The sequence below is a fragment of the Pithys albifrons genome, chromosome 5 (genome assembly GCF_047495875.1).
Source record: "Pithys albifrons albifrons isolate INPA30051 chromosome 5, PitAlb_v1, whole genome shotgun sequence".
NCBI lineage: Eukaryota > Metazoa > Chordata > Aves > Passeriformes > Thamnophilidae > Pithys > Pithys albifrons.
In genome coordinates this window covers 29,929,043-29,955,592 of record NC_092462.1, presented here as the reverse complement: position 1 = coordinate 29,955,592, position 26,550 = coordinate 29,929,043, and the positions used below count along the sequence as shown (strand labels likewise).

Below are 26,550 nucleotides of genomic sequence, written 5' to 3'. Positions count from 1 at the left end.
GTGTTTGAATGGAGAACTCAGACTTTGGCTTAGTGTGTACCCTGCACTCTTTTTGCTCATAACTGTTCAGAGATCTGGCTGCAGTCAGTATGTGCTTGGGAAATGTTTTTCCTGTGATGACTGTGTACTTAGAATAGCTGCTTGGCTGTCTATAAACTGTCTACCTCTGTCTACCTCTCAGCTTCTGAGAGCTGGCTTGTCCTCCTGAGCATTTATGCCACACTGAAGAAATCCAGTGGCATGGTGGATTTGGATTCCTCCTTGAAAAGATAAAGCTGTCACTTCATACGTCTTCAGCCCTCAGTAAACCTAATGAGTTCTGTCCTGCAGTTAAAGATCCACCAATGCCTTGATGACAAACACCACAGCATTCAACAGACTGTGCAGTATATGTTCTTCCAAAAACAATCTCAGATTTCACTTAGGCTATAAATTGAATCCCCTACTGTCATATCTTCTGAGCATTTAAGGGTGCTGTGGAAAAGCTTACATAGCTTCTCTGAAAAAAATGGAAAAAAGAAAACCTTTCTTCTTATAGTATGACCTTTCCATTGAAGGGTAAATGCAAGCTAAACTTGTTCCTTCTGTCCAAAATAAACAGAAGCAATTGCAAGACAAGAGTGAAGTATCTGTAGACAATTTCAGGAAAAAATCTGTTCTTGGTAAAAGGTAGCACAACAGCCTGTGAGATGGCAGCATTGTATTTTCTAGCATTATACATACTTAGAACATGTGAGAGGACGAGAAAGGTTCTCTCCAAATGCTAATTTTAGGGAGGTGTTAAGAGAAAAGTGATCACTCATTTGTTGGAAGTTCCACTGAAACATACAGGCTGACAGATAAGTTCTATGTATCAGTTCTAGGCATAAGATAGTTTGCTGTTACATTAATAAAATGACTCTAAAGTCTGGTGAATTTGCAGTGAATTCACAACTGAAGTTTACTTTAGGATTGAGCATTTATATGCCAAGAGTAATTGTATAATTAGTTGTAACCTGTGTCCCCTGCTTGGGTGATCATGCCTTGGTGGGGGTTGGACTGGATGATCTCCAGTGGTCCATTCCAACCCTCACAATTCTGTGGTTTTCTGATTCTGTAATCAAATAATACTCCAGTATCTCTCTGATGCATTTAACTTTTCTTAAACAGAATGAAGACGGATTAGCAGAATTCTTTGAAAATGTGGTAAAACAGACCCAAATGAAGCCAAAGAAAGTGATCGGCTGGATTTTAAAAGACCTGCTCGGTTATTTGAAAGAACATTCCCTTACAGTCAAGGAAAGGTCAGTCGTTGTGATTGCTACAGTGGTGAAACAAAAGTGATCCTTTTCTCACGTGCCATGAGTAGTACTGTGTCAGCTCACTGCTGCTTTAGTTGTTACCGGTGAAGTTTGGCACACCAGGCAGTGCTGCGCTGGCCTTGGCACTGTCCTGCTGAATGGAGTCAGGAACATTTGTTGCAGAGAAGAGGACCATGTAGCTAAAGGCAGTAATCAGTCTTCAGTGTTTAGAATACAGTGGTGGTGAGGCATAGTAGGCCATCAATACCAAACTTGAACCGAGTGTAACATGAGGAAAAATACCAGCTTGTGTGATCTTTAGGCAAGCAACAGTAGCATAGATGTATTACATCCCCTTATTCTCTGAGGTAACTTCTGCTCCCTTTCTCCCTAGCCCAGTCAGTTCTTACCTCCTGGCTGACCTTTTGAACCTCCTAGAAAAAAAAGAAATTTCTTCTACAGCAGCAAAGCAGGTAAGTACCTTTTAGATTTTCCTGTACTCTGAATCTGTGGCTGCTTACTCCAGTTGTGTAGCAATTTTATAATTGGTGCGTACCAGTACAATGGTTGTTTTAAAAGAAAATTATTTAGAGTGTTGATGAAGAATAATTTTTGTATCTGAGATGCAAATGCCTTGTCTGTGTATATAATCTCAGATACATCTGCATATTCAGTGTTAGAAGAGGGCAGAAGCAAAATAGTAGACTTAAACAACGTGAACTGAAGTTGATTAAATAGATCCTGCTTCTGAACAGAAAGGACACTAAATCACAATTTCATAGTTCAAGTTAGACCTGGGTGAAAGGTCAGTGGGAGCTAGCCCATAGCCTGCAGTTGAGAATATCCATTACTAGGCATGAAGGGACCGTAAGATCTACATTCCCAAGTGGAAATGGATCTAATTCACCTGAGTGTAGTCACAGAAAAAGTTCTGCTTTGGTGTATCCCTGAGTGAGAAGTGGGAGAGGTCTGGCCTTTCTTTTATCCTTGCTGCTTTGAGCAAGTGCCATTATGGACCGTCCATGCAAATACAGATGGTAAAGCTGTTTTTTAAAAATAGCATGTTGCTTAGGACAGTCTGAAAAATCAGCTCTTGATGATTTACGTCTAAAATTGTGAACTGGTTACGATGGATATGGTGACTGCTGTGCCTGTAGTCAAAATATGGAGGATTTTGTGATGAGGAATAATCGATCATTCAACTTAAATTGTTGGATGGGAAATGCGTTCTCTTTTCAGATCAATTATTGTACACTAGATAAGTGCAAGAGGTACCTGTTTCTGTGTTTATCAGTGAAACTGTTAATGAAGACATTTAACTTGCCTTGTCTGCTTTCAAACTTTTGACACCCTGAAATATACAGGGCAGGTTTCCATCTATCTAGCAACTATCCATTAAATCCAAGTACAACTTTGGAATGGTATTGAAGTCAGTTTCAGGGGTTTATTGCGTGATTATAAACCAAATGTAACTGTTGCAAATATGGCTCTTCACCCTACTTGGATACATTTGGACTTTGTGGTTTGTTTTCTTTTTTGGAGATGTTTGTGGTTCTTACTAAGTTGGTCTTGCTGGTCCGTTTCTGTGGATAGCCAGCTGCTTAAGACAGGCATCATAAATAGGGATTCAAGTGCCTGACTTCAGGCATGTGTGTTTGGAAATTTTGTATTGGTAAAGTAAAAGCTTCAAAAAGGAGATAAAGTATTAATAGGGAAAGCACTGGAATGCAGAGCAGCTCTGTGCCTGAGGGGTTGTGGCCCACCCATCAGTTTGGTGTCTGCATTTGAAAGGTAAGCTTCAGAACTCCAGTCTTTAGTCTCTTCCCTGTGGAGGTAGGGACAGGCTACTAAAGCTCTTCTAGAGTTTTCTGCTTTGTGGTATATTTGTGTGCCAGCACTTCTGACAGGTTTTAAAATGTGAAGGATTTCAGAGATTCATTTCTTTTTAATTACCAACTCCTTGCAATGTGCATGTTGTCCTCAGTGCTCTGCAATTGGACACAGAGAAGTCACAGTACTGTTTGCCATCAACCAGTGATGATGCTATCAAACTGCAGAAACCCTGCCACATTTACAAAGGTATTTGGGTTTCCTGGATGTCAGAAGAGAAACAAACGCTTATAACAATTCTCAGCAGTAGGCAGAGATGCTGTTTGGCCCGAGGGCAGAAAGGTCTATATATACACACCAGCCGATGAATTGCAGCACTTGGGGGGGGAGAGTGTGATGTGCAGTGGCAGACACAGATGCAACAGGAGAGGATGGAAGGATTGGGTGGGGTGAGTGCAGACGTGTGCACACATACCTGCTCCCGGCAGGGAGCTGTGAACGGTTTAAATGTTTTAAAAGGCTTTGTGTTCAGTCTCTGTTGTGTAAGGCAGTAAAACACAGGCAGATAGAAGCTGTGAGCACTGACACAGAGCATTGTATGGTGGGACGCACATGCCAAGCAAAGGGCACTGTATGCTCACATAATTACCATGTAGGTAATTACAGAGCTCGCTCCCAACTTGCCATCAGATACAGCATCCAGCTCCAGAGGTCTCCCAGGCTGGCGTGCCTGTGCAGGGCAGGAGCAGCTTCCAGCAATGCAGCACGCAGGGCTGTGGGGCAAGCGTGTCCTGATCAGTGAGCTGCACAGGCACGTGCTGTGCCCACCTGAGAGGCACTGCTTTGAAGCCCACAGTGGGAGGTGTCAGTACTGCTCACCCAGGGCCAGAACCAGTCCATAGGGAGTGTGCCTGAGGTGGGGCTGTGCTCCTCTTTTGCCAGGATGGCAGTGAGTGCATCTCTGGCATGACAGACCTGCCTCTGAGTTACAGCATTGTGGGAGGAGGCTGGTTCCTGGGCCAGGGAAGCAGAAACTTGCCCCTGCTGCCAAGAGCCATGCTGGACCAGCTCCGTGTGGACACTCTTGTCATGACTTCATGGGGCATCCGTGCCCCAACAGACCATGGAGCAGAGCAGACCCTGGGTGTTGCTGGCTTCTCCAGTTGCATAGGTCACCCACCTAGGAATAACTCCAGCAGACCCACTGGGCACCCCTACTTTAAAGCAGAGAGCAGGGAAATGAGTACACAGACCTAAACTGAACCATCTGCTTTAACAATTAGGGCTATACCATCTGGAGTGCTGGGCCCAGCCTGCCCCTCGTTTCTGTGAGAGGCTGAGGGACAACTGCCAGACATCAAAGCTTCCATCACTGGAAAAGAGAGGTGCCCACAGAACTGACTCGAGTGCTGCTGCCTGCTGCTTTCCTCCCACCTTTGGCAGCAAATCAGTGCAGATAGGGTTTCCAGTTGGACTGTTCTTAGGCACAGCAGTCAGCTGGCATGTTCACCAGTTGCAGAATGTTTGATGTGATGCTCATGGCAGCCAGACCTGTAAGTCTTGATTAATTCATCTTGACCAATGCTGCTATGCCTGCATAGGTAAAGACTGCAGAACATTATTAAAATCTAATCACGCTGAGGCAAGAATCAATAGTAGAAACTACAGAGATTTCAGTAATGAAAATGAGGCCTGAGATTCACGTTTTGGCTCTGGAGACTTCATAATTTGATCCTTCTGTGCTGGTGCAGGCAGTTTGTGGAAATGAGTTGAAATCATTTTTTTAAACTGCTTTCTTTAGATTTGTACTCCTTGCCAAGTCGAGAAACACATTTTTAAAAAGTGCATCTTTGACAGGTCTTGGCCACATCTCTTTCTGCTTTCCTCCATACCTGTAAACAAGCAAAGGCCTTGATAACATTGTTGCTCTACTAGCTAAGTGGAGATGCTTGTTACCAAATGGGGAAGTACACATGATGCAGCTGTCACACAGGGAAAATCTGGTGCCTTCAAGGTCTCTAATGGGCAAGCTTTTCTTGGTGCCAGGAAATTTTGGCATAGGCATAACAAGGAATCAGATCTGGATTTCTGACTGTCAAGCTGTCCTGCCCCTGATCTAAGTCAGCCTGATGTTTGAGTTCCTCCTGGTAACTCTGCCATGGTCAGCTGCGTAGATTTTGTTTGTTGCAGATTTCCCCCTCTTGCAGCCCATGGCATCCTGCTTGAATATGTACCAGTCCTGAAAATCCCATCTGACTTTTTCCAGGAGATTGAAAGGGCTTACTCATTGTCCAGCCCTGATTTGTGCAGCACTCCAGACTCTCCACGGTGTTTTGCTGGGGCTGTGCTGTCGATGGGCCAGGGCTCACTCTGAGGGGTGGTGTACAGCATGGGTGCATTGGGACACCTTGGGGACAGAAAGCTTCCTGCTGGTCCCTCAGGGAAGAAGCAGAAGGGCTGCCTGGGGTAGCAGTGGAGAGCAACAACTAAAAAAAGCAAGAGGCTGCAGACACTGCATCTCTGTTGGATATAAAGTATTTCTTCCCAAGAGTATTCCAAGCAGCGCTGGCATGATGACTTTGAAGTACCACACTAGAAGAAAGATCTTGTAGAAGACATCATATACACCACTGATTTATTCAGTATAAACACTGAAAGTTTTACTTACAGTGGTTGGAACTCTGGCTGCTTGTCAGTAACTTCAATATTGTGATCTGCCTTTATCCCTTTTACAGGGAAAAATTAAGATGTAGCTGCCACAATACAGCTGTGTGTCATTGCCCTCTCTCAAAGTCTCCAGAACAGTGGTAAGATCCCACAAAAATCTTTGGGGTACCACTGGCAAACAAATCTCTTGCAGGAGTTTTGTCAATGTATGGTTTTTAAATACCTGTGGCTATGGAATTCTTTAACTGAAAGTCTTCTGTACCAAAAAATTTGTCATGCTGAGAAAATTACTGGGGTAGTTAGGATACCATCCCTCATGGTTCATTTTTCCCCAAGTTCTCTTGCTACCCTGCAAATTATTTAACATGCAGTTTGAATGCTCCTTCTCATCTCCCCATCATGGCCTCTTCATCCTACAGTGAATATTTAATGCTGAAATTTTGACATGACATCCATTTCCATATTGGGACTCAGCAATGGCCCAAACATACAATTGTATCTTCAGCTCAGGATGGAGCACAAGGAGCTGTTTTAATAAGGGTTTTCTTACTCTCCTCCCACAGCCCTGAAATAAGAGCAAAGGGAATACAGAAAATGACTGCCCAAGGAAATTGGTTTTTTATAAATGTTCTCTCCTCTCAAGTGTATTCCAGAGCAATGGCCCTGCTGCAGTGTAGGAAAACACACTAGCATTAACAAGTGATTATTCTGCAGGCCTGGATTTGCCCAGCAGTCCAGTGCTTGGAGATGATGCATAGGTGGGCTGGAACTGCTGCATTCATTCTGCTTGGCACCATTTTTCTTCTGCTTTGTCATATGTATCCTCATTACAGCTTGCTGGTGAGGACTGGTAATGGGATGAGTTACCTGGGACTGGACTTGGTACAATAGTCAGCTAATCGTCAGTTCCCGGGCAGAGCCATTGCTCATGGAGATGCATTTCCTTACCGCTCAGGCAGTTCGTGTGAATAATGTGAGATGAGCACAAGCGCTGCTGGAGGCACAGCCTTGCAGTCCGTGCCGCTCTCTGCTGGGGTGCCCCTCTGCCAGTGAGGGACCCGGGGCTGTGCTCGGCAAACATCCCCCGTGGGAGCAGGCAGCTCCTGGGACTGTGGCAGGCACCAGGTGTGAACCATTAACCTGTACTCAGGCAGGAAGTGACAATTCTTTGTCTTTTTACAAGGTGCAGAAGAGGAGGGAGGGTGCAAAGGCACTTTCAGAGAGGCACAGGATTAAATCTTGGGTTTGTTCACATTCAGACAGTCTGCTCTTGCTTCAACTAAAACCTGGCCTATTGGATTGGTAGCTGAAATAACTGCATGTAAACAACGTTGGAAAGTCAAGACACTGACCTTTGCGGCTTTTATTGTGATTTTCAGGTGCTTGCAGAATTGTGGAAGGGAGAAGGGAAGACTGCTCTTGAAATTGTTAAAGAACAGAAACTTCAGCTCTTACAGGATCAAAAAGAGCTCGAACAGATCTGCCAGGCAGTGATTGATAGACAAGAAAATGAGGTGATTATGCTGTTGCTGGGAACCTTCTGCACTGTGTCAGTCTGTGGCACTGAAAGGGAGGTTAAAATGGCCTCTCTGTTTTTTCCCTTTTGATGGCATTTGAGCTCTACAGCCAGAGCAGTAAAGCTGCTGCCAAGATATTATCAGGCTTTTCTTCTCCTTTCTTGTTTAACTAAGTGGGGTTTTTTTGAAATTGAAGCTTGCACAAAATGATCAGCAGAAGAAATTACCAGTCTGGCTAATGTGCTAAGTCATTCTGAAAGACCATGAAACTTTAATGCAGGAAAGCAAAACTGCAGGGCCCTGTCTCTCTCCGGCTATACTGCCATTAACATGACCCTGCCACCTGGCCACATAGCACTGATTTTTATGTCACCTGTTGTGATATTGGGGCAACACTGTTAAACTGTTCTGAAGCTGGAGGCTGAAGTCACCTGCCAGCAAGGCATATATTACTTATGGAATTAGAGAATGTATCAGAGCTGGCAAGGCAAACATTTTATTTGCATCTGATTCTACGCCACGTCCCTGTCTTCACACACTGCCAAAAAGACAAGTCTAGCTGCCTGTCCCGCCTGACAGTGGCTGTGGGTGGGGAGGAGCCAGACCCCCGTGGCAGCAGCAGTGGTGGCTCCAGAGCTGCTGCTCACTCTGCGGTTCTGCTGGGCTGTGGCAGCAACACAAATGCCGCAGTAGGAAGGATGGCGGGGAGGGGAAGGTTGGCTCTTCCCCATCTCCTTGGAAAGACACAGCAGCCAAGGTCTGAGCTGGAAAAAAGGGGGAAAACCCTTGTTGCGCCTGAAGGGGAGGAGTCAGAATGGATGTTGACAGTCTACATAATCTGCTTTATAAAAAACAAAATGAAAACAGGCACCTATACGTTCTCTGGAGCAAAAATGTAAAAGCAGAAGTGAATAGCTTACTTCTAATACATAAACAATGTCTAGCTACATTTGCCATTTGGAAAAAAACATTAACATCTTTTGAGAACAGTACCACCCACTCCGGATCTCATTGGGGGATGCTAACAGCTCTGCAAGAGCTTTTGATAAAGAAAATGAGCTTGCAGTAGGTCGGTGTGACCTCCATCAGACTGACTCATTTGCAGAGCCTGATAAAAGGGCTGCTGTATTTTCAGACTGGTAGGAGAGCACAAGTGTGGACAGAAAGAACATTAGAACCGACTGGGAAGTGCAGGAGCCAGAGGTCTATAACCACACTCCCATTTCAATGTGTTTTGAGAGTAACTTTTTTCAGAATGAACTAATCTAAAAACAGCTGTTCAAGCCAACACTGAGCACTTTGTGATAGTACAGTATCTGGATTGTAGTGCACTCTGCCCCACATAGGTAATTTCTAGCAGATCCAGAGTAATGAGTCCTTTCCATAGTGTGACATTAGAGGTTTTAGATTGACAATAATTCAGATACTGTAATGAGTGGGAATATTTGCATTTGAGTTTGGTGTTGGCACAGTTGGTGGCTTCTGTGTTCATAACCCTTCCTTTACTACCTGCAAATACGACATCCTGCTTAGTTGCAGCTATGGTGTTCTGCCCAGTAACTGACAATGTAGAGAATGCTTTCCCTGCATACAAGCAGTATGAAGGCCAGATGCTTGTCTTTCAGCAGTAGCATCTCCTTTAGAAATGCCCAGAGATGAAATTTCTGATCCTTTTAGCTTTTAAATATGGCCCTTGCAATTTTGCAGGTGATTGTGCATCAGTCACTTGCTGTCTGATAGAAGATTGTATTTCTGACCAGTTAATTGTCATGTTGCAAAGGATTCTGTGCTTAAGGGAAGCAACATGCTGTTACAAAACCACAAATCTGTTCCTGAAGGATCTCACAAAGATTATCAAATAAGACTATGATTTGAGGAAAATTTCTTGTTAGAACATTACATTCAGTAAAAAAGTAGATCCTATTAGCAAGAAAAGTCCATCTCACTTCTCTGGCTCTTTTCCAGGAAGCTGCTGTTCAAGTTGCAGACACTGTTAAAATCCAAAAGTGTTTTCTGAGTCTTTCAATAAGAGGAGCTGTTTCTATTAGTTGTAAGGCTCTGCTGCTGTAGGGACTTGCTGTTCTCTCATGGGAGCAGAGCAGGAGCTTATTGCAAAGCTTAAGGCAGTTTTTATAAATAACACCTTAGCCCAAAATACAGTCTTCTATCACAATGGTCCAAAGGACAAAATATTCATACCTTGTCTGGGAATGAGTGAAGATGTTCAGTATTCCTGTAACACTGATGTCTGTTGCTTCTTTTCTCTTTAAAGGTTATGGCGATAAAGGCAGGAAATCGAAAAGTTCTGAATAAGTTAATTGGCCTGGTACAAAGAGAAACACAAGGACGGTCCAGTCCTGTTCTGGTGAAGCAGTTATTAGAGAAGAAGCTATCAGAGTAGCCACAAGAGAAAAAGCACACAAGTGACTACAGAAACTTGTGCTTTGTTTTGTCTGCAAACGCACTTTGGTGTCTCCTGTAGCATTGGGCTTGTTGGTTGTACTTCAAGCAGCTCAAAGCCCCAGCCTTCCCTGGATGCATCAGCCAAAGGCAGACGGGCCAAAGAAAAGCAAGAGATGGTACAGCCATTTGCACCTCTCTCACTTTGAAGCGGCATTTGGAAATGTGATTGCCACACAGCCCTGGGAAACAAGCTCCCAGGGGTGTCTGTGAGTATGCGGAAAGCTGAAGCTGTATGGGTTAGTCCTCTAATAAAGCATGTGCAAACTCAGCTTTTCTGCCTGCCTGTTTGTGAGAAGGGAAACTCACAGCTCTCAAATGCTCAGTGTGGTGGTGCACACTAGTAACTCACTGTAAATTAGTGTGAGCACACCAGTAACAATGATTAAAACACAAAGAAGACCACATCTGCCTCAATGTCTAGCAGAACAGGAAAAAAAAGCTCCCTGCTATCTTTCTTCCCGGGTACTGAGGGATGGGGAAAGCATGAAATTACTACCTGCTTAAGTGTGTGCCTGAGGCTAGTGCCACAGATAGAAGTGCCTGCATCCCAGTGTGTCTGTTTGCTCTCCTTCTCCCAGCTATGTACCCAAACATCTGCTTTACCTGCTCACAGCTCTCAGTTCTAAGGACTGCCTGAGGGATGTGTGCCTGAGCCCTTCTGAGGGTCAAATCCCACTTGTGCCTCAGGGGTTCAGAACAGCAGATGTGCTTCTGCCAGGCCTGCACAAGCTATGGTGGAACAAGCAGAATCATAGAATATCCTGAGCTGGAAGGGACCCACAAGGATCATCCGCTCCCAGCCCTGCACAGCTCCAAGAATCACACCTTGTGCCTGAGAAAGTGTGCCTTTCTCTGATGCAGTAGTTCAGTAAAATGACCACTTGCTCCAGTTTCAGTTTTCCCTCTGCAGGCAAGAACTTGACCCTGTGTTCCAAGGCCCAGTGCCCACGGCTGCTGCTTCTCCGACACGTGGCTTTCTGCTGTCCCCTGGAACTGCACTGCTTTGGGGAAGAAATGCACCCCGCAGTTGGCTTACCAAAACAGCAGAATTCAGCTGACGCCCAGGGCCTGCTCCACTGCTTAATCCTAAGGGTGTTTAATGCTGGTGGGTTTTGTACCTTCTGTTTTTCAGTTGCTAGCTTTAACTACCCACTGAAAAGCAGGGACTCAGAATTAACTTCCCCATCCCAACCCGCTTTAGCTGATCAAACCATTAACTGGGAATGCAACCAGAGGAAGCCTGTCAAACTACATGTAGTAGGGAGAGAAAACCCGTTTAGTATCAGGTGTCTGAAGTCCTTAAATCCCTCCTGGAGACTGCTAAGCTGTACTTTTAAAAGATGACATTTACCTCAGGCCTCAGAGCTACTTCTTCAGAATTTTCTTTAGGATTTGCCTGCAGGGCAGACATTGTCACAGGAGAGCAGCAGGTGTGGCCCTGGGACTTCAGTCACCTTTTGCAAATGAGGTGCTAGCTCAAAGTAGGTTGATGGCATTTCCTTCTCCTGAGTCGCAGCGCTAATGTATGTCTGGAGGAGGACATTGCTGTACTAACTGGCTCGTGGTTCAAGTGTGAACTCTTTAATTAGAAGGTTTTCAATACGTTTAATGAATAAAATGTATACCCGTTATTCACAAAAAATACCTTTACAATTCAGAAGTCATACAGCTGACAGAAACAGTAATGGGGTTGCAGCCAAAAAACTGTGACCCTTCAAAAACCAATCAATCAAACAAAACAGCATAAACTCTGAAAACTCCCCAAATCACACCACTCCCAGGATTTTCATGTAACTGACCTTCCCACTAAGGCTTTTACTATCACTTTTCAGATTATGAGCAAATAGTACCAGTTTTAAGGTACAGTGGTGTGAGTTTTCAGGTATGTGTTCAGTCAATAAAGTTTCAGATTATACAACCAACTTTAAACATTGGAATTCTGTTCCAACTCTTGTCATGGCAGCAAGAAACAAGAAGGCATAAGGGCTTCAGCATGAAACCTTCAATCTTGGTTTAAAGGTACTCCCCCAGTTAAGAAGAGCACAATTGTTCGGTTAATGGTTCTTGTTGCACAGCTGGATGCTGCTGTGCTGAGGATCCCACTGCTGTAGTTGCTGCCTCTTAGAGAAATCGAAATGACAATGTATTTGGAAGAGTAATAATTACGCTGATCTAAAAGACGGAAGGATCTCAATGTAGCAAGGCTAATGCTGATAATTGTCTCTATTAGCTCTTCTTAGCCACTCTTTTACTGTAGAATTGTACTTTGCTAATACGCTACAAAACCTGTTAAAAATCATGAACCAGGTTCTCTGTGAGTAGAGTCGGTATGAGTACATCATCCACCCACGCCTCTGCAAAGCGTGTAACACTGTCCTGCATGACATCCTTGTCTGAACTGGAGAGACGTGGGTTTGATGGATGGATCCGCGGGTGGATAAGGAACTGGCTGGATGGTCACACTCAGAGAGTTGCAGTCAATGGCTGGATGTCCCAGTGGAGACCAGTGATGAATGGTGTTCCAGGGTTGGTATTGGGAGTAATCCTGTTTAATATCTTTGTTGGCAACATGGACAGTGGGATTGAGCACTCCCTCAGCAGCAGGTTCACTGATGACACCAAGCTGTGTGGTGTAGTTGACAGGTTGCAGGGAAGCGATGGGATAATACCCAGAGGGGCCTGGAGAGGCTTGAGAGGTGGGGCTGTGCAAAGAAGGGGGACTTGGGGGTGCTGTGGATGCAAACTTAACATCACGCATCGTGTTTCCCTGCAGCCCAGAAAGCCAATCATATCCTGGGCTGCATCGAGAGAGGAACAGCCAGCAGGTCAAGGGAGGTGATTCTGCCCCTCTGCTCTGGTGAGGCCTCACCTGCAGTACTGCATCCAGGTCTGGGGATCCCAGCATGGAAAGGACATGGACCTGTTAGAGCGAGTCCAGGGAAGGGCCATGAAGATGATCAGAGAGCTGGAGCAGCAATGCTATGAGCACAGGCAGAGTTGGGGCTGTTCAGCCTGGAGAACAGAAGACTCCAGGGAGACATTATAACACCTTCCACTGCCTGAAGGGGGCCGACAAGAAAGCTGGAGAAGGGCATTTTACTAGGGCTTATAGGGATAGGACAAGGCGGAATGGCTTTAAACTGAGAGAGGCTATGTTTAGATTAGCTATTAGGAAAAAAGACCCTACTGTGAAGCACTAGAACAGGTTGCCCTAGAAGATGCCCATAGAAGCTGGAAGTGTTGCCCCATCCCTGGAAGTGTTCAAGGCCCGGCTGGATGGGGCTTTGAGAAATTTGGTCTGGAGGGAGGTGTCCCTGCCCACAGCAGGTGAGTTAGAACTAGATTAAGGTCCCTCCCAACCCCAATCATTCTGTGATTTACTGTCTCAATCTATTTCCATCCCCACCTGCTAGACACAATGGATAACAAGAGAGATTAAAAGGGGATAATTGTAATATTCTTCCCTTCCAGGGAAGGGAAAGAACAGCCATAGTCTATAAATTTTGCACTATATTATAAAATTCACTTCTGAAATTTTTAAGGAACTCTTTTGCAGACACACACAAAATGTAACTTTCTTTCTGAGAGAAGAAAAAAGTGGTTTGAGTTGACTGAGATCAAGATGATGAAGCTTTTTAACATTTGTGGAGATATCAGCTACCAACTTCAAAGCAGTGGTAGCTGGCAGTGCTTGGACTTGGCGACAGGAAGGCTCAGCGGGGGCAGCCAACACTGCTCCCACTCTGCCAGCCTGAATTAAGGGGCTCATCAGTCACCTCATACCCTTTTGATCGAACTAATAAAACCAAAACATGGGATCCTTTTTGCCTGCCAAGGGCCTGATACAGCAGCCTAAATACAACCACCACCTTCTTCCCATTCTCCTAAATGGAGCTAAAGGCAAATTCTAAATACTCAAAAAGTGAACTCTGTACTGAGCAAAACAGCTTTGGTTTATATCTGCATAGCAGTAGCTGACATAGCACGTAACAAGACAGAAGCAGCAAGGAATTTAGTATCTGCTGTTGTAAAGACAAATAACACAATCCCACAGGGCAGGTGGGTCTGCAGGGTAAAAGGCAGAGCCCGACTATAAAGTGTTGGATGTCAGAGCACTTGCAGACCAGGAGACTGTTGTCAGTGTGGTTGCATCGAGGCTAGGAACTCAAGACTGAGGCTTTGACCCCAACCTGCAAGTCTCATTTAGCTACTCCAGTGCTCTCTGGTCTAATGATTGCAGATGCCATCTGTGCAACAGCATTAGGCAGGGTGAATTAAGGACAGTTTCATGTAGATTTTCAGCAGTAACCATCCACGAAGAGAGGGCCAAGGAAAATGCTCATGAATTAGAAGCTGACACCAGACACTGTCACGACAATCTCATCTACTCATTGCTGGAAGGCTCTTAGGAGGTCAGTCCTGAGGGTGGAGAACTGATACTTACTCTCCCATGTAGATGAAGTATCCTGTATCTGAGGTTGCAGAAGAGGAGAAGAAAGTTGTCTAAAAAGATGCTGGCAATGCTGTTAAGTGGTGAAGAAAGAATTTCTAGCGCTCAGCCTTGGCTGCAGAGTTTAATTTTAACTGTGTTAAAAATAGAAGCATATGATAGGAACCTTAACTAAAAAATTTACAGCTAGAGCACTCACACTGTGATTTCACTGTGGCCCCTTCCCTCTGCACTTGTGCAGCATGGTGTCAGTATTCTGTGATGTTCTCATTTCTGCCCTGAGTACCCCTCTACCTACATGCTTTCACAACCACTGACCTCAGCAGCACCTTCCCAGTGATTTATGGCCTTGTGTGCATGCTCAACATGGAGAGCATTTGTTTTTTTACACGTAAAGAAAACCAAATTGGGTTTTCAATCAAGTCTCCTTTCCCAAAGTGTGTGAGGGAGAAGAGGGAACAGCACACTGCTGGTCTTTTTGCCCTTGTTGCCTGCATTGTCCTTGCAATGCTGTTTACAAATACTCCAAAGTTCATTGAATTCTGCTTCAGGCAACGGCCACATAAAACCAAGTTACAGCAGAGAGGAGGTCAAGATTTATCGACCCAAATGTTTAGGAGCTTACCTGCACTGGTTTGGCAGTTGAGTGCATGTCATCCCTGCCTGTTCAGAAGCCACAGACTTTCAGATAGGATATATACAGAAAGAATTCTATTGCTAAACAAAGTGAGGAATGTGGTAAGATACAAAATCCTAAATTGTCATGACCTGGAATTTGCTGCGCTTTTCTCTGCCCATTGTGACGGCAAATTAGAACTCTGTCTTGAAGAGCCCCTAGGCCACGGCAGATCTGTGGTTAGGGATGACTGCAGTGGGAACACAAAACCACCAGGAATGCTCCTGGTCTTCTTACTGTACTGCTACACACATCCCACATACGGCCATGCAGTCTGAACTGCAAGTAAGCAAACTACAGGAACGCTCAGGTGCCACCATGAGGCAACAAAGCTGCAAAAAGAAGGCAGAGTTTAGTGAGCAATGCAGCCATGTCATGATCCCAGTGAGAACTGAGCCTTCCCTCTAGGACCATCCTAGTCCTAGATCCCTAAGATCTCCCGTAGGGTGTACAGGCATTTCACAACTGTCTGCAGCACTTGCTGACCAGCTGTACTGTGAGGGACCCTGACCTGCCCTTTATCTGTGTCTGGGAGGTCCAGCTCATGACCCAGCAAATGACTCCATCTCACCTGCTGGCTCTGACCCAGAAAAAGACTGGTGACAGCGGTGCCAGACCCCACATTACCCCAGCACACACACAGGCAGCAGATTAATCCATGCAACATCGACTGTCTTGTCATCACAGCCATTGAAGAAGGCCTACATCTGAGTTCAGCACTGGGAGCTGCAGAGACTGTGATACCATGATCCTCACAAGAGTACTTGAAGGCCAACAGCTTATCTGTAGGGAATGCTCGCTCCATGCACAGCCATTTCATGTAAGCAAAGCAAAGGTTCTCCTGACATACAGTCACATCATCCACAGCCTTAATTACTGAAAGCATTTACACCCACTAAGCAGGTACAGACATCAGTAACTTACATTTTACCTTCTCATTTCTAAAGTTTAAGAAGCCACATATTCAGGCTGATCTGAGAGGCTGCTAGATTTTTTTTCACACTGAAGCTCAAACCCCAGTGTTACAACCCTAGAGTTTACAACAGACATTGGTTAGTTTCTTAACACTGAGCTGCACTTGGACCCCAAGGGACACGAGCTGTTGGCTCAGGCTGCAGCAAGGGACACTGAGACCCAGAGCCACTCCCTCTCTTTGAGGTTGGGATGGCATTTTGTCTGAGCTCTGGCCAAACTGACACAGCAGCACTGAGCTGGAGACAGTTTGGTTGTCTTGGATTTGACTCATCCATGCTGGTTTTTGATTTAAATCCAAGCTAGTTATTTTTAAAGTAGACTGCAATAAAGCACAGCTGCTGTGAACCTGCCTTCATCAGAAATGTAAGTTTGCAGGTAGTTAGTCCACAACACGTAATTTAATTGTATGCATGAAGTCTGCTGAAGTGCCAAAGTTATTTGGTTGAGAAATGCAGCCTTTGCACAAAAGTTCCATCAGGGCTTTCAGCCCAGAGACTTCAGTCTTAATTTAATCCAGCTGCCACACAAGAACCATTATAATCAATGAACAAAAAGATTTGCACAGTCAGCAACAAAACACCACTTTAAGCACCTACGTATTAAGCACCTACGTATTTGAGAATCCAAGTAATGCTCCTTTTCTTAAATAAGAGGCTTCCAACTGAGCATGTAACAAATTAAGGACCTTGAAGCTAGGCCACAACATGTTTAGAAAAGCTGGGGGTCCCTGAAAAATAAAGTGCATTTAGTCAGAGCTGGGCTTTCATTGCCAACAAAGTCACTGAAATAGCATTGCATTCTGTGGCTGTCTGCAGGCAGACAGCTGGCACCACCCTCACATTACCCAAATACTTATTTATGCAAGTCTGACACCACCTTCACAAGGAGCAATTTTTACCCTCTTTGCACAGTTCTGGCCCAAAACATCACATAGCAGTGCTCTCCACTTGGACAGGTTCCATAGGACATGGTCATATTCATTTTTCAAGTTTACTATTAGCTCTTTCTTTCTGGTCCCTGATAAATCTGAGCAACACAAATGTAAATTCTTCCTGCCCATCACACAGAGGCAGGTGCCCCCTGCTAATCTGCAGTGTTTTACCTTTGGTTTGCTCATTAACATAAGCGGCCCAAGTGACATGTACACTCTGTTTCTGCTGAGAGTGCTAAAAAGGTGCACGGAAGAATATACTGTAATTATCTGAATCAGATCTGGACACAGCAGCATCATTACTGTAGAGGGCCAGAGCTACCCGAGTTAAAAGAAAATAAAGGAAAATCCCAGTATTCTACTCATAACCACAGATGCAATTTAAATGTTACAAATGTAATAGGAGCCATCATAAAAACCGCAGGCATGACATAGCAATTTCCGTAAACACAGCACAGTAAATTGCTTATTAAATCAAATCGTCCTCAAACAAGAGCTGTGGCTACAAATTCAAATGATACAATGACATAATTTAACTGCAACAAATCACACCACTCCCATCCCTTTCTTTCCAACCTTGAGATCTTAGAGCATCTTAGGGGAGCTAAAAAAGCTTCCTGAAGCACAAAACCTTCTGTGAGGCTTAAGCAGAGTGCACAAAAGGGTAGGGAGTGCGTATGCTCTGTGCTGGGTGGTGAACTTCTCTTGGTAAATAGAACTTAACCTCCTGAACTTAAACCCTTGGACTCTGCGGGATGCTGCAAGTTTGTTTACAAATGTTTTTCTCTGAAGGACTGAACAGACCACTTGGGCATTGTGCATGGGCCAAAGAGCAATTAGAATGGCACTGGTGGCAGAAATGCTGTTCAGGCTCACTGTTTATCCAGCCCTGCTCCCATTCCAAAGCACAACCCCTGCTGATGTCCAAGGTCCACTCCAATCACACTCTGTTTCCTCACATTCTAGGAAATTTACCCATCTTACTAAAAATATCAAATGGCACCAGAAAGGCAAATGCACTAAGTGGGTACTGCAGCAGAACACCACTGAATTCATCAGACCTTTTACAAAGGGACAAACCCCAACGAAAGAGGAAAAAAGTACTTTGTGAACTGGATACTTGCAAGGATGTGTCTGGCTGTGCTGGTGAGAGGGACAGCCCATGCCTGTACTGGGAGTCTTCTCCTCCCCACAGGATACAGCTGAAAACAGAAGTTCTCATTTCTGTTTTTACAAACCAAGGTCAGAAGTTACCAGGATGAAAAAGAGTGCATCTTTCACACCTAGAACTGCAACACCAACAACCTGATCTCATTTGAACTACCATAATATTCTATAGGGCACACAGGGAGAAAAAGAAATTTAAGAAAAATGCCTAGAATACAATAATAAAGGCAGGAAGTACAGCACATGAATTGCAACTGTCCAAAGATCAGCACGTGCAAAGGGGATGCTGCTCTGAATGGAAGTTGCTGAGTGCTTAGTCCAATTAACACAAACCATGTGTATGTGTCCTGAGACTAACCCACAGGGCATCCAAAAGTGGCCAAAGGTAAAAGAGAATGACTGCAACTGTTTTAGGACAAAGTGTTCACTTTTTAGGTAGGTTGCTGGAAAGATCCACTGCTATAGCAGAACAGCTTAAAAACACACTCCAAGACTACATCATTCGAAATGTGGCATTCACAGTTTGAAACATCTAGCAGGAGACTGGAAATTAACTTTGGTATAAGTAAGCCACACCTGCAGTCTTTGGAATAGATCTGACAATGCAAAGACACTTCATTCATGGCTGATGCTGAGCCAATGGGCCAAAGAGGGACTGCTCTAGTCACACACCCACCTGAGCATGGGGAAAACCAGACCACAGAGCACTTCCTGACTCTTGGAAAGGGCAGCACAGCGATGTTGTCCTTGAGGGACCTACAGGCTGGACCACAGCTTGGATCACAGGCACAGGATTTTTTTGGAAAAGGATGTTTTATCGATGAGAGACAGGATAACATCTTATCTAACTGGAGGGAAGGACCTTATTAAACAAGCGTTTGGCTGAAGAATTTACACACACAGATGTGATTAATCTCAAAAGATCAACGTTTTCAAGATAAATCACAGGTTCTGCATTTGGAGGACAAGAAGAGGCCGTTCCTGCCAATAGTTTTTGTGCTGGGTGCCAGACATTACGCTGCTATCACAACTAAGACATAGCTGCAAGTCTGACCCCACTGAAAAAGCAAGTAATGGAAAGGTACATGCATGATCTCCATTGTTACAGTCCTGAGCCAGGGTCGCTGCACCTCTTCCTTTTGGGGAGCTGACACACAGATTTCCCGTCTGCGAGGGGACGCTGTGCACCAACATAGTTATGACCTCTCTGCAAGAAGTCTTCCACAAGACTCCAGATTGCAAAAGCTGACTTTATCCTACTGGATGTAGAGCATAAGCTCTACTACAGCTTATGAGGCAAAGTTTCTCCTTCCTCAAATTTACAGATGCTTTTTTGAGCAGTCTACATTTTAAAATCCCCACGTGGCTTAATAGACTTGCTGGGATGAAACCGCCATGGCATCGTACATTTGTTGAAAACACCAGTTAAAATTAACAATCTCAAAAGAGAATACAAACAAAGTTCACATAGTAACCTTACTGCCTTGAGCACTGGTCTGCAGAGTTCTATATTTTAAAAGAAGCAAAATAATTCTTGACAATTCCTTTTTAAAAAGTCCTTCAGAAAAAGGATTAGATTGCTTCTGTAATGTAGCGCTTGTTTCTGAGCCACTAAAAGTCAGCAGATGACACGTTTCTTTCACACACATGGAGTTCCCAGCAGAAGAGGTGAGAAGCAGAGCAAGCACTGACCCTACATCCATAATGCTAAAACACTTAACACACATTACTAAACCTCCTCAGGCCATGCCCATGAGTACAGCATCAGAGGCAACACTGCTGGTAAATGTGGGAGCAGGAATGGGGGAGTGGGGAAAGAACCCACCATGCCCTAGGACAAGTGTAAAAGAAAAAAAAATCAATCAAGCAATCATATTACCCATTTACAAAAAAGATGGGGGGGGGGGGGGTTGAAAGAAAGAGCTCTCTTCATCCAGGACAACTAAGATTTAAGAACAAACCCACAACCTTGGCTTCAGCTGCCAAGAAAGCTTGTGAGGTGAAACAGTCATGCGGAGGTCAGTAGGTGATTTACAGGATGGTGATACAATGACACCTAAAAAAATAAACAAGTTAGAAATGAAAGCAAACCAGAGAGAGTCAGGAAGCAACATGAACCCCAACCATCATGGAAGTGAAGACTGTGCAGCAAACAAATGAAGATGGACCCAGAGAAGTTCTTGAGGTGATTTCGTTAGAGGTAGACTTTGGGATTTTTTTTTCAGCAGTCTGACACAGTGAATGCAGATGCTTTAATCTATAGCTTGCAGATTAAAGACAGAACTTCTCTGAAACATCTAAAGGATTTAGAAGCTGAAATTGCACTGCAAATTCCAGAGGAATTTGACCTGTAATTAATTAGACTCTTCTAGAGTGTCTTTGTTTCTTGTATTAAAAGTGGGGGTTTTCCTGGCAACTGCTGAAAAAGTGTGTTTCAAGATCAGGATGTGATTAACCTGAGCACCCCACATTATGGAATTACAATGAACAGGAGAACTAAAGTATGAAAGTCTTATTTCCGATTTCTGTTTCTTCACATTTTTTAGAGTCATTGTTAGTTTCTATCCTGGAGATAGGGATTTAAGGCTTTCTTGAACTAAGGCCCTCTTTATGTAGCCAACTACAGCACACTGGAAGCACAATTATGTGACTAAGATAAGACGAAATTCAGTGGTGATGCACCAATTCATCATGTTTGGGTTCTTCTAATGAAGCCCATTACTCACAGAAGAGAAATTTCTCCAGCAGTTAGTCACCAGCAGACAGCTTTCCCCATTACTCCTTCCTTTTCTGCAGCTGGTGAATAGTCTGGTCCTCCCCTCACCATCCCAAAAGTGCAATATTAGGAAAAGTCAACACCTAAATTAAAAGTAAACAAACAGTGTTTAACTTTCCCTTAACTACAAACAAATTAACAATAAAACAGAACACCTTTCAAGAGCAAGCAAACCTTTCTCATTTAATAAAAAAAGACAAAAACAGCCTGCTGTCCATTTAACACTACAGAAAGATAAGAATATCTTTCTTTAGCTTATTAAAATAAGCATAAAAATAAACTACACACTAATAACAGCTTGCATAGAAACGTTTTGTTTTGTACCTTGTGCAAATCTTACTAAATAAGGCATGCTTGAATTTAGGTAGCAATGCAGTCGTTATCCAAGAATGCTGAGAAACTGCAAGGAAAATTCCAGGCAGTCTGCAATCCACATCCACTTACACAGTTCACTTGACTTCAAAGCCCAACAGCTGATAGCTGCAGATCTGTCTGAGACATAAGGCAATGTGGTATGTGTGGGGTCCAGCACCTGCTTTCAGCTACTCACGGGTTTAACACACATAAGATCACTTGAAGTCAAAAACCCTGACCCCTCAGTTTAAAATGTGGATTGGTAAGAACCCTGTTTCAGGAAAAAGGAGGGGAAGAGGACAATGACAGCAAAAAGCACAACCCTCCACAGAAAGAGGCTTTGTGTAGACTTTGCCTGTCTTTTAATCTGTGAACTTTCCCTATGGGGCAATGTTTCTTCAAACTAACTGTCTCGTAACAAGTTATCCAGAAGAGTATATCTGGAACAGAAAGAGCTAACATGTTTGCCTCTCTTAGGGAGCCTTCAAGTGCCTATTGCAGAAATTCAACTGGAATTAGTAATACTAGAGAGGGTCGCTGTGTAAAGAGCAAGGGATGAAGAAGGAAGTTGCAGTAAGAGCATTATCAGAAATCTCTCCAATAAGTTAGCACAAAGGGAAATTATAAGGCCTATCTGGAATAGTATTTTTGCCTCCTTCTTCCCCCTCTAAATCAAGTATTTTCAGGAAATATTGAAGTACAACCTTCTTTTTTAAGCAGCTTTGCATTAAAAATCTGTTTAAACTCCAAAAGCTTTTTTAAAACATGTTTTAAAAACCCACTAATAATAATCTTCAAAATCCCCCAGTATTTTGTAACATAAAATGGAATGTTCTTGGGCTAGAGCTGCCAACTCCTTCAGGAACTCGGGAAAAAGGGCAGCTGCAAGTACAGCATTCCTCACGTGTGCAGGCAGGCTGGGATGAGCCAGGCCTTTCCTTCCTTTCTGTCCCCGGAAAGGCTGCAGTACAGCTGGGTAAGCTTCAGAGAGGTTCCTTCCTTTCCCTGCACTGCTGCTGTGCTGGATGTTACCTAAAGCCAGGAGAAGGGGGAGAGGAAGAAAAGAAAACGACCGTGTATATTAAGTATGCACAGTATTTGTACAGTGTTCAAAGCCAGTTTAACAAAGATTTTGTTCAGAGCTGCAATTTGCAGTACCCAGATCATGCAGGGAGATACTCCACTAATCCAACATTTTCAAGTTATACATGGCCTGATTCTATTGCAATTTTATTACCTATCCTTCCCCAGGTTATATATTATTCAGTTGCAGCTCCAATGAGAGAAATATGTGGGCAGAAGACGAGCCAAGGGAAAGAGCAATATGGATTTACATTCTGAAATAGCAGATAATATCCATCCATCTAGACCCAGCATGGTTGTCTCCATTTCAACGATACTGTCCTCTATCCCTCCCCCAGATCAAACTGTCCTTTGGACTTTACTTCTCTTTCCTCTTCCTGGGAATCATCACGTAAATGGCTTGGAGGCTGAGTTATAACATCATCGCATGAGTTTGAAGCAAGCAGGAAACTAAGGGGGAAAATCGCTTAGAAATTTGATTTTTCTGCAGCTATAGGTACCACTACCTACACTTAACTCCCTGTAAAGTAACTAAACATTAAAAACAGAGCAAGTGAAAACCACAGTGTGCTCTGCTATATGATCTCTGCTGCCAGAGGATCAGAGCTCAAGCATGAGAACACATGGAATTACAGTGACAGCAGCACCTAAATTTCAATCAATTGCTCCTTGTTTCAACCTGAACCTTGTTTCAGCTGCCCTTTAATTAGATGATAATTAATTTAGTCAAACTAAAATGGTGGAAAAATTTAATGCTGATGGAAATAAGTACTTTACAAGGAAAAAATAACCTGTAGAACTCACTGCTACATGTCATTGAGGCCAAAAGCACAGACAGATGAAATCCTGTTTAACTTACAAGTGGATGTTCTTATGAGCTGTGTTAAGTAAATAATTTAAAAAGAAAAAAAAAAGTACTTCTATTAGCTCATATACTGCAGATAAGCCAAACATTGCATTAAGAAGAGGTCTCCCTAAAAGTGCAGGCAGTTTATGTTAAAACAGCTCAGTCTCAAGTGACACCAGCCTTGTTCTGAAACCCCTCCAAGACACAAACGCAAGGAGCCATAAATGATGCCTCACTTGATGCAGCACAGCAATCCCTCTGCTCAACAGCTCTGCACTTTTGTTCCTTGCCTGTGCTTCTCCATAGGCACTGTGGAATTACTGTACACATCCAAACACTCAAAAGACAATTTCATCTAATCATTTAATAGACTCATACTCCTCTTGAGTTTAAAACACCTTTCCAATCCCAGATTTATCAATCATTCATGTTGTTATTCTACAAATTTCTATCTACCAAAGACAGAGTATAGGAATTTCAATTCTGTGGAAAAATCTGACTGTGGGAGGGAAAACAACTTTAATTATGAATTACAATGAAAAGATGAAGTTTTGAGCTTCCCCTGAAGATATTTTTTCAGATTTTCTAATGTCAAAACATTTCATAATTAGTATTTTAAGTTTTTAGAACAGTTTAGCCAATAAAATCAGAATGCTAGTATACTGTCAAGGCTTTGCTTTTGTTGTTATTCTTCCCTTTAAAAAGCACTGAAATTCATATCTTTCCCTAAAAATAACTTTGATTTGTATTTAACTGCTTATTTGGGGGAAAAAAACCCCAAAACACCAGGACAGAACAGAAAGCTGATCTAGGAATCAGAGAGATTTGGGTTCTTTACTTTGACCAGGATTGTTCACTCCTTTCTAGGGTCAGAAGGCAAACTAAATCATACAGCCAAAACCTGAGAAAATCAGTACTCTGAAGACCATTACCTGAAATATTGTCACCCTGAAAGCAAGGCAGCTTTTCACACAGGATCTACATCACCACAGCACTGTATGTATGTGACCAGAACTCAAGCTACTGTGTAAGGAAACCACACCTTAATGCAAGCAGAAAATAATAAACTGCCAATTTGTGCTTGAACACCTTTAGAGACCACCCCAGTCAAGAGAAAGGAAATGTTCTTGGTTTTACATTTGTGTTCCCCACAAAATCTGGCTCCTGGTTTTCAGATGTGAATTCTGTAGGAGGCCAGTTATGCTCAGACCTCTAGAGAACAGTGGGGTCACTCACCACTCCTGTTCAAGGGAAAGAAAACCCTCAGAGAGCAGCCAATTTGCATGATGCTCATAGGTGGCATCATTCAAGCAACTCCAAGGAAGTCCTATAGGAACTCCTAATTCCTTGTTGGGTTAGGATTTGTTGGGTTTTTTTAATTTACCATTATTGTAGCAGTTCCTATCTTGCACTTCTTAATGAATATAATGAACTAGTGGTTGATGGACTACTGAGCCAGCTTTCCCCCAGGATTACAGTTTGATGACTTGCATCACCAATCCTGTTGGGAATCAACCTGCAGTTATCCAGACATTTATTTACTCTGCCTCTATTTTTCAAGAGAAGCCTTCTTTTCAGGAGTTGCCACTATACAGAAGAAAATGTACCAACAGGGTGACTAAGCAGTCTTGTTTCAATTCCTAAGTAATGATCAGCATGAGTCAATCTGGCAAATGCTGAAGAATACAGAAGAAAACTGACGTAAAAGAGGAAGTAAAAATAAATGCCATTGGAAATGCATTATATAAAAGTTCTTATTGAGAGCACCTGAAAAAAAGGACTCTAAATGTTGCCTCCTAATCTCATCTCCCACATGCTAGCTACAACACCATCTAACTGTAAAGCTTTCTAATCTATGGCACCAGAATGCAGAGCCTAAAACACTACTGAATTTTGCAGCTTCTTTAGAGCAGGCACCTTCCACAGACCAACTCTTCAAGAAGCAGCCTCAGCAAGATCATAATTTTACAGACTAGATGCCCTGCAAACCTTAGAAACACACACTATGCTGACTAGAAACTAGGTGGATTATTATTCAGAGCCTTGAAAAATGAAAACACAACTAAAATGGCACATAAAGAGTCCTGCTTTCCACACCTCTGGAAATCCAAGGGAAGTATCAACATCTTCACAGAGGTATAGGCAGAGTAGGTGATTATTCATGACTTCCAGTGATGAGTAAGTACACACTTGTAAATGCAGCATCTCCTGAACCCTTTTGCAGAGGCAGCTCTTAATCACTCACCAAGTTTGACACATTCCCATCACATTAGAAGCTGTTTTTTAGGGGAAACCTGCACCTAACACTGCCCACTCAGCAGCAAGCTGAGAACAAGCACATCCTCAGGGTAGGGCCCCAACTCCATCTGTTGCCTGGCTGTGTCTGAAAGGTTACTTTAGTTAGTATGTAACACTCTTCACTTCGCTTTTTCACTATCTTACAGTAGTATAAATAAATACTGATAACTGTAAAGACATGTGCAGTGTGCACTGTGCTTGAGAAGCAGGAGATGTTACAGAAATCCCTCTAAACCTGGCTCTGTGGCATGGTACCTGTTGAACTCCCCACTGCTCTCAAAGGGCCCTGGGTTTTACACACAGCCCTTCTTTTTTCTACTTGTTTTGCTTTGCTTGTCATTCAAGAAAGCACACTGAAAATCTTCTGGCTAGTACCTATCTCCTTCAGTAGCAGATAAAAAGTCCTGTTCAATTGTCACAGAAACCAATTCTCCCTGGACTTCTGTCCTCTGTAACAGTTACCAAAAAAGAACCAGTGACTAGCTGAAGGTCAAGCTAAAACTAAAATGAAATCATGCAGATATGCCACCTCACCTCACGCCTCAAGTTTATGTCCAAACTGACAGAGAGCCAAGAACTGATTTTGTTACTTCTTTAAACAGACGTTTTATGTAACAAATAAAAGCCTCTAAAGCGCAAAAAACATCCAACTGGACCCAGACACTGTGGTCTACTGAGCATCATCAGTTTCAAGTCTGAAGGATACACCTGGTTAATGATACTCACAATACACCACACCTTCTTTTAATCACCTGTAGAAAAAGGAGGAGGGAAACTGGTAAGTCATTCCACCCACCACTCCTTGACCATGGTTAACATTTACCTTTGGTTAGCAATTCTTCTGCAGCATCAGACATGTCCACACGAAAAAGCAAGTATTGTTGGGCCTCCAGGAGAAGACCTGGAAAGTCCTTTTCAATGGAAGCAAAATGTTCAATCTTATTTTTCACAGATGCCAGCACCTGCCAAAACAACAGTAACAATTACTTCTTCCTCCTTTGCTCCCAGGGCAGCCACAGACTGAATACTTGGGCTTTCTCTACTTGTGTTAAAATAAATTCTGACAAATCTATGGTCATACAGAGGTACCAGTTCTTTGCATAAATGTAATTAAAACATGGAAATTCAGTAAGAGGTTCCCAGACAGGTGGGAAAGCTACTGGTGAAACTGAAAGGAGCGAACGTAAATTTAAAGGAGACACCAAAAACACTGTTCCAGTGGGCATGGCTGACACC

The 26,550-nt window shown here is 43.4% G+C and overlaps 2 protein-coding genes across 3 annotated transcripts in view; one reads left to right on the top strand and one right to left on the bottom strand.

Moving 5' to 3' along the window:
- GATB (glutamyl-tRNA amidotransferase subunit B) overlaps positions 1-10,026 on the top strand; it is a 42,937-nt gene extending 32,911 nt beyond the window's left edge. The window contains exons 10-13 of one of the 2 annotated variants that reach the window (XM_071556095.1): positions 1,150-1,283; positions 1,675-1,753; positions 7,157-7,291; positions 9,567-10,026. In XM_071556095.1, the coding sequence (XP_071412196.1) occupies positions 1,150-1,283; positions 1,675-1,753; positions 7,157-7,291; positions 9,567-9,695 (477 nt within the window). In that variant the 3' untranslated portion in view covers positions 9,696-10,026. The remainder of the gene's footprint in view (positions 1-1,149; positions 1,284-1,674; positions 1,754-7,156; positions 7,292-9,566) is intronic. The other variant, XM_071556096.1, reaches the window with a different exon arrangement.
- A 1,296-nt stretch (positions 10,027-11,322) lies between these two features.
- The window catches only part of FHIP1A (FHF complex subunit HOOK interacting protein 1A), a 100,691-nt gene continuing 85,463 nt past the window's right edge, over positions 11,323-26,550 (bottom strand). Inside the window, exons 12-13 of the mRNA XM_071556094.1 lie at positions 26,138-26,276; positions 11,323-22,118 (exon numbers count right to left, since the gene is read on the bottom strand). Of these exons, the coding sequence (XP_071412195.1) occupies positions 21,868-22,118; positions 26,138-26,276 (390 nt within the window). The 3' untranslated portion in view covers positions 11,323-21,867. The remainder of the gene's footprint in view (positions 22,119-26,137; positions 26,277-26,550) is intronic.